This window comes from Cystoisospora suis (genome assembly GCF_002600585.1).
Source record: "Cystoisospora suis strain Wien I chromosome Unknown contig_3440, whole genome shotgun sequence".
NCBI lineage: Eukaryota > Apicomplexa > Conoidasida > Eucoccidiorida > Sarcocystidae > Cystoisospora > Cystoisospora suis.
In genome coordinates, this window is record NW_027156235.1 from 31,575 (window position 1) to 38,885 (window position 7,311).

The window sequence follows — 7,311 nt, forward strand, 5'->3', positions numbered from 1 at the left end:
TCCGAGCCGCTACACTAGGGCGTCAGTCAGGCAGTCTCACAACATCACTGTTCTCTCTCTCTTTCTACCCGAGAGAGTCAGTGACACTAACGATAACTTTGCCGTTGAATCTACACTGGGTCGACGCTTTGCTAGGCTCTCATTTTGCGTGACTGGTCTGTTTGCAAGGCACGGGTTCTTTGAAAGAGAAATGCTGGTGGCTCGAGATTCTGGGATATCAGCAGAGGGCCTCCGCAACTGACGGCGAGGAAGCCTTTCGCGAGGAAAGAGTCTGCTGTATACGATGACTGCCTGGTTGTGTATCTGCCGCCACCCTCTGTGAAGTGTGATAGAAGAGAATAACAAGACTGGTGTTTTTGTCTTGACGTTCTGGCTGTTCTAGCGTACGTGCTCTTGTTAGCTCTGTTTTCCTTGAGATATCACGAGGAAAAGAGATGCTCTTTCAAAGAAACAGCGGAGAACGAAGACTCAGAGAGCCATAGCTGATCTCTCGATAGTGACCGGATGCTCACTCCGTTGTCGTGAGTCTTCTCTTTTAGTCGTCTCAACGAGTTTCTGTGCGTGACAAGAATCCAATAGCCTCAACGCACGATCGCTGCTTCAGAGACTTCTTCTTGACTGTGTTACTCCTAAAGAGGAACACTGCTTTGATTAAAGAAAGACAAAGAAAAGAGCTGCTGCTGGGCTCCCTGGACCGACCCTCTCTCTCACTTCGTTTCTCTAGGGGGATGGTGATGAGGGAGGCACGGAGGGAACATCTCCTTCATTCCCACCTCTAACGCTGTCGGTGTGTTTGCTGTTGATCTTTTCTCCCGCTGCCCCTTCGTCTATCACCAGTGACATAAGAGAAGGTTTTCTCCTTAGTTCAGTGTATTTTTCTCAGATTCATCAGAACACAGCAATGTTTTGATAATCTCTGAGCGATATGCGATGCTTTGGCCCTGGCCTTTCCATATCACCCTTCGAGGTGTCTGTACACCGCAGAAGCATCTGTCGAAGTGGAGCAGGGAGGGAAGAGTGAGCGAGTGAGTGTTCCTTCTTATCTTCGTCTTGCCCGCTGCTGCTGCTGCTGCTGCGTGCGTGTCCTGTGCAACTCTCTTGTCGCTACGGACAATCTTGAAGAGAATCAATCAACCATCCATCGGTTTTTCTACCGCTTAAAGGAACGAGCAAACTATCACGGGATCTAGACACTCCTTTCTTTTGACCTCTTTCGCTCTCGTGTTTTCAAGAATCATCTCCTCCCAGTCACTTGCATTCTTCTCTTGTCAAGAAGATGCGTGCTTCTAACTCAGCAAAGGCAGCAGCAAGAACTTCGCGGAGAGGCAGAGCAGGAGAATATTGCCGGTTGTCTGGCAATGTCAGTAGTAAGAATAGTGATCTCTCATCTGGCAAAAACTCGCGAGATTTAGTCACCATGATGTCTGCTTCAGCAAGTCACAACTCTCCCCCGGGGAATAGACGAAAGACTGGAAGAGGAAGAGGCGGAAGAGGAGGCGGAGGACGAAGAAACATGATTTCTGTTGTGAATGTCTCGGTCCCGTCGTCTGCATCCTCTAAAGCCACTTCGTCTTCGGCTATCAAGACATCTTCTTCATCTAACAAGAGAACTCCTACAAGAGCAAAGAAAGTTCTTGCGGTAAGCGTCTTTTCGTTTCATGAATATGGAAAAGAAAGAAAAAAAGATTCAAATGAATGAAAGGTAGACAAAGGAAAAAAAGGAAGGAAGATAAGAAAGGATTGTCCTAACATAGCTGACCAAAGTCGATAGCAGCAAAGAGCACAAGGTGTTTGTCAGTGAGGTTGTCATATTCACGCATGATGTCTTCATCCTATGCGGTTCTTGTCCACCGGTTTGAATGGGGGAGTTCATCTCTCGCCTTTTTTCTTTTTCTTTCTCTCTCTCTGTCTCTCTCGACATCTATTTCAGTTTACCTCAGGAAATTTGATTAGTCTCCTCCTATCATCATCTGTGTCTGTCTTCTCTCTTTTTCACGGTGTCAGTTGAAGAACGAGACCCATACATATCACAGCGCAATCTATCCCTCATTCCTGTGTCTCTCCCTCTTTCTCTCCTATTGTCCCTATCTGTCATTCACGCTTCTAGCTCAATCACATTACATCTACCCAACTCATTTCTTCTTCCCCGATAGTACAAACACCTTTCTCATTCTTCTTCTCTTCACACTCTCTCTCCGTTCATCCTTCACAGTCGCATGTCTCTCTCTATTTCAACTGACAAAAGAGATCAAGAGGAGAGACTAAAGGAAGAGGAAATGTCAGCCATACCTGTCCTGTTTGGTAGCTCTCTTCTCTTCTCTTTTTTCCTCATCTTTCATCTTGCCTATGCATAGAAGAAGATGATTTGATCCCATGTTGGTTTGTATGTCTTTCGTTTTCCTTCTTTCAGAAAAGAACAACAGCGCCTTCATCGAGTAGAAGGAGATCGAGCAGACTGAACACGAGCTCTAAAGGCAGACAGACACCATCCAAGGCTATATTAGTCAAATCTTTGAAAGCAGCAAGAGAAGGAAAGAAAAGAGTCTCTGTGTGTCGCAATGGAACAACTCCATTACCCACAGAGAGAGGCGGGGTCTTTAGTAATGAAAGCAACCTCTCTTCTTCCCCTCTTCCTACATCACCCTTTTCATCGTCAAAGGTGAAAACAGTAGGAGAACAGGAAGAAGTAGAAGAAGACTTTTGTCGAGACGAACTTCGTCTCTCTTCATCTTCTTCTACTACATCCCCATCTTCTCCCTCTCCTTCATCTTCTCTTCGGAGCTCATCCTCCTCTTCATCATCTTCTTCATCAGGGAGATTATTATCACTACCTCTCGTTGACTCAGAATCTGTCAACAACGATCTCCGTACGAAAAGTCTAGAAAGCAGGAGTACTACTGCATGCAGCCATAGTTGCACCAGCAGCAGGAGCTTACGTGAAGCTAGCTGTAATAGTAACGAAGTAGTAGTAGTAGGTATCGATTCTTCTTCAATGGAAGTAGATCAAGAGAACGAAGAAGATGAAGAAGGAAAGAACGTCATGGAAGATGAAGAAGAAGAGAAAGAAGAGGGAAGACATGAAAGAAAAGGAGAGAAGACTGGGCTGTTCACGTGGCTACGGAAGTTATGGAGAAAGTGAGAGAGAGATAGACAGACACCAGAAAAGAAGAGAAAGATCTATGAAGAAAATGTTTATGTATTCACATCTATCTACATATCTCTAGAAAGAGAAAGAGAGAGACGTGTCTGAGGTGACTCTGGAGAAGGTTCAGGAGAAAAGATAGATAAAGAGATGAAAGAAAGGATTTTTTAATAAGAAAGAGGGAGAGATCGATACAGAAGAAATATAATAAGACAACAGAGAAGGCTCATAATGACTAAGCACAGACCACCTATCACTCCCATATCTATATCTGTATGTACATATATCAAGCCTATTCATCCATCTAGCTCTCTTCGTCTATCTCTCTTCATCTATCTATCTCTCTAACTTTTTATACGAATAGACGTTTTATCATAAGTCTGGCAGGTCGCCAACTGAAAAGGACTAGGTAGATGATGATAGACACGTGTCTCTGTCTCTCTCTGTCTCTCCCTAGCTGATACTCCGGTCACCATTAAGGAGACGGCCTCAAAGTAGTTTTGACTCTACTGAAGGAAGGATAGGCAGTAAATTTGGGACTTTGGAAATTTCTTTTCTTCCCTATCATCTCTATGAAGCAACTTCTACTCCCTCCCTCTGCCTGTTTTTTCTCGATCTTTCTTCTTGAATGGATTTTGAGTTGAGTAGAAATACTACGGAGTAGTAGTAGTAGTACTGGTTTATACCCAGAGGTTGTCTTCGAAACATATATACCACGCATGGTAGTACATTGCATTTCTTCTTCAAAACTGGATCCACCTATCTACGTCTATTTATAATCTCCGTCTATCTATCTATGTTTACCTATCGATCTACGTATACCTATCTACAGATCCATCCACGTATATCGTCTGTCTCTCTCTCTAAATAGGTGATAGGTAGGTGTGATGATCCATTGCATGTCCCTCGCCTGCGTACATGTAGACATATGGCTAGAAAGTCATTTTTCTTGGTGTCTTTTGAAGTAGCACGTGAGGAGGAGCACCGTGGAATGAGGTGATACAAGGAAAAAAGACGAAAAGAAGGAGAGAAACCAATCTTGTCAAGCATCTTGTTGAAGAAGATGATTTGAAAATGGAACAGAAAGGGAGGGAAGGAGAATGAAAAAAGGAAGAAAGGACAGAGAAGAATAGAGCTGTAAGAAAGAAATGAAGAGAGGACAGGAGAACATCTTACATCTTCTTCGTGTAGCCTAGATCTCTTCTTTCTTCTATTATTCATAGAAATCGTAAAATTGAAAGAGAGAGAGACAGGCATACCGACTTGTTCGTTCTTTCTTTGTATCTTGGTCTCTTTAAACAGATCTATCTCTCTGTTTCTCTCTCTCTCTATCTATCTATCTATGTCTCTATCTTCACTTCTTTTTCTGCTTTGATATGAAGAAGCTCTCTAGGCTCCCTGGTGCAGGGAACTCCCCGGGCCCGTCCATCTTTTCAAGCAGCAATAGAAAGGTATCAAAGAATGAATGAATGAATGAGAGAAATCAATCGACACACACCTCTCCTCGTGTCTTCTTGTTTCTTTCAATTTCTTGCATGATGCCAAATCATCCTTGTCTCTCCTTTGATATATCTCTCTTCTTTGTCTCTACTAAAAGATAAATTTCAAGACTTCTCTCTCGAGGAACTTGTCTTTTTTCTTCTTATCAAAAGATAGAGAAAGATTGTGCGCATGGAGGACCAGATTCTGGTTTGAAGAAAGAGAGTGTGGAGGTCTTCAAAGAAAGTTTTGTTCTTTCTCTCCTTCCCATTCGTTCGAAAAGTCTCTCCTACAGCCCTTCTGTCGATCGGTCGATAGGAAAGGCAGTCAAAGGAGATAGAGAGAAAGAAGAAAGAGGTGTTTAGATCACCTTCAATTTCTTCTTTGTGTGTCTAAGATAATCTGCTAGATGTTACTTCAGGCAGAGAAGAGAAGAAGAAACATTCGGGTGTACGTACAGCCCAGCAAGAAATGGCTAGTTAAGAAGTTACTAGTTCGTCCCTCTCCATAGAGCGGCGTGTATGCGAGTTTATCGATCATGCACGTAAGTCTTTTATTCTATTGATCAAAGAGAAACCACTAAGAATGACGGAAAGATATAATCTACATCTCTATATACATCTACATATAGCCGTGAATAGATATATATACATGGATATATATATATATATATATATAGTTGTATACGCAGGTAGAGAGACATCTTTCCATGAGGTGTAGAAGTGGTAGCTGTCTGTCTCCTTTCCTATCATATCGACTTAAGAAGAAGAAAGTTATGAAAGCAAGAAAGAGAGGAAAGAAGAAGAAGATTCATGTCAAGAAAATCTTTCTTTGCTACACACACCGAAAAAGAACGATTAAGAAGAGAAAACTGAATGAATGAAGAAGACAGAAGAAAAGGAAATAAAAAGAGAGAAGAAGGAATGATAGACAAACACATTAAAAGGAGAGAAAAGAAAGAGAGACAGATAGACGATCAAAATGAATGAAGATACCTCTCACACATATATAGAAGATATACATACACATGCCTACATCTATCTGTCTCTCTTTCACTCTATACGCCTTGATAGATAGATACGAGGAGAACGAGAGAAGAAGTTGAAGAGGAAGAAGAAGAAAGAGCCACAAAAGAAGAACGTGTCTAATCAAAACAGAGGAAAACCGAAGAGCTCTTGAGAAGGCTCAATGGAACAGAATGAAAGACTAGTAGAAGAAGAAAAAGAAGAGAGAAGGAAGAGAGAGAGAGAGAAGGATGTCTTCTTCACATTGGTCATACAGAGAAAGATTCGTAACGATCGCACTCATTCAAAACAGTAAGAAATCTTTCGCTTACTCCTTCTCTTCGCGTAACTATCAGCCCCTCTACACATGTCAATACATATCTATACACTTAGAACCTTCAGCATATAGATCTCTATCTCTCTCCTCTATACAGACAGATATCTGTATGTTATATCTTGCTCTGCAAAAGAGATAGGTCATGCAGGCTATTCTCTAGACAGGATCATAAGCAAGTAGTACCTATCGATACATATATAGACCGATATATAGATAGATAGATAGGTTAGAATACATAGACAGATACATTAAAGATATATGAAATACACACCTAGACAGATACTTTTTTCGTAAGTACCAGTTACTCTTCACTTTCATACACACGTATATATATACATATATACATGCATGCATGCATATAACCATATATATACATATATACATGCATGTATATAACCATTCACCTGTATCTATGTATTAATTCACATATTTCGAAGATGTATAGGTAGGTATCGAGATATATGAAGAGGAACAGAATGATCTTTTTAAATCTATCTCTTCTGCCAAGCAGACCTCCTTCAATTGATTAGAAAATAAAATAAACGCAAGCCCAATAGAAATGCCATCGCCTATCTATCTCTCTCTCTCTCTATCTCTCTATCTCGCTGTCTCTCTCTTTCTCTTTCTTTCTCAATCTTTCTCTGTATCGATAATGATAAGGTTTCTAACTTTTTCATTTAGCGAAAGGCTTTTCTTTGAAGAGTTGAAGAAGCCGAGACGCCTGAACTTCCAGGTGTCTCTTAAGGTCGTGAGAATCCTCGCTAGAAGAAGAAAACGTTCTCTCCTCCTTCTCCACCCCGCTCTTCTTCAACTTTTCTTCTCCTTCATCTAAGTTAAGAGAAAGAGGAACAAGACAGAAAGAGAAAAAGAAGAAAGAAAGAAAGAGAGAAGATAGGCAAGATGCCACATACATCTTCATTCATACATACATGAAGTATCTACGCACATCTAGAATATCTATACAGACATATATGAATCTAGATATATACATAGATATAGATATATTAATGCAAAGACATACATATTCGATCTCCCCCCCTGAGTGATCTATTTGTGTATGTATATCAGTAGATCTTCTTGCATGCAACTCTAGCTTGCTTCTACATATTCATCTGTCTACATATAGATACATGTCTTATGGTGTCTGGTACATACATCCTCCCTCTCTTCATCCTCACTGCCCCTCACTCTCTCTTCATACACTTAAAGAAGAAGAGCAAGACAAGATAGAAGAGCCGCTATCTATCTATCTTTAATCTATCTTTGATCTATCTATCTATCTATCTTTGATCTATCTATCTATCTATCTTTGATCTATCTATCTATCTTTGATCTATCTATCTATCTTT

General features: G+C 41.0%; 4 protein-coding genes across 4 annotated transcripts; 1 reads left to right on the plus strand and 3 right to left on the minus strand.

The window, feature by feature from the left end:
• Window positions 1-448: 448 nt before the first annotated feature.
• On the minus strand, window positions 449-5,228 carry CSUI_006717 (uncharacterized protein). Its single transcript, XM_068066870.1, has one exon. The coding sequence runs from the start codon at window positions 4,397-4,399 to the stop codon at window positions 3,965-3,967; it is 435 nt and encodes a 144-aa protein (XP_067921155.1). The 5' UTR covers window positions 4,400-5,228; the 3' UTR covers window positions 449-3,964.
• On the plus strand, window positions 646-4,718 carry CSUI_006718 (uncharacterized protein). Its single transcript, XM_068066871.1, has 2 exons — window positions 646-1,630; window positions 2,411-4,718. Exons 1-2 carry the CDS (start codon window positions 1,277-1,279, stop codon window positions 3,137-3,139), a joined length of 1,083 nt encoding a protein of 360 aa, XP_067921156.1. The 5' UTR covers window positions 646-1,276; the 3' UTR covers window positions 3,140-4,718.
• CSUI_006719 (uncharacterized protein) lies at window positions 1,438-2,847 on the minus strand (the record flags this gene model as incomplete). The annotated part of the gene is made up of 2 exons (XM_068066872.1): window positions 1,438-1,613; window positions 2,577-2,847. Coding segments are annotated over 2 exons (447 nt in total), but the record flags the coding sequence as incomplete, so codon positions are not given.
• Window positions 5,229-5,508: 280 nt separating the features above from the next.
• CSUI_006720 (uncharacterized protein) lies at window positions 5,509-6,793 on the minus strand. Its single transcript, XM_068066873.1, has one exon. The coding sequence runs from the start codon at window positions 6,344-6,346 to the stop codon at window positions 6,146-6,148; it is 201 nt and encodes a 66-aa protein (XP_067921158.1). The 5' UTR covers window positions 6,347-6,793; the 3' UTR covers window positions 5,509-6,145.
• Between the last annotated feature and the right edge of the window lie 518 nt (window positions 6,794-7,311).

Bases quoted from the DNA above. Each gene is read 5' to 3' on its own strand.
- CSUI_006718 (XM_068066871.1), top strand. From the start codon at position 1,277: ATGCGTGCTTCTAACTCAGCAAAGGCAGCAGCAAGAACTTCGCGGAGA. The intron at 1,631-2,410 runs GTTCTTGCGGTA...TCCTTCTTTCAG, and splicing joins CTCCTACAAGAGCAAAGAAA to AAAAGAACAACAGCGCCTTC.
- CSUI_006717 (XM_068066870.1), bottom strand. From the start codon at position 4,399: ATGCCTGTCTCTCTCTCTTTCAATTTTACGATTTCTATGAATAATAGA.
- CSUI_006720 (XM_068066873.1), bottom strand. From the start codon at position 6,346: ATGTATATATGTATATATATGGTTATATGCATGCATGCATGTATATAT.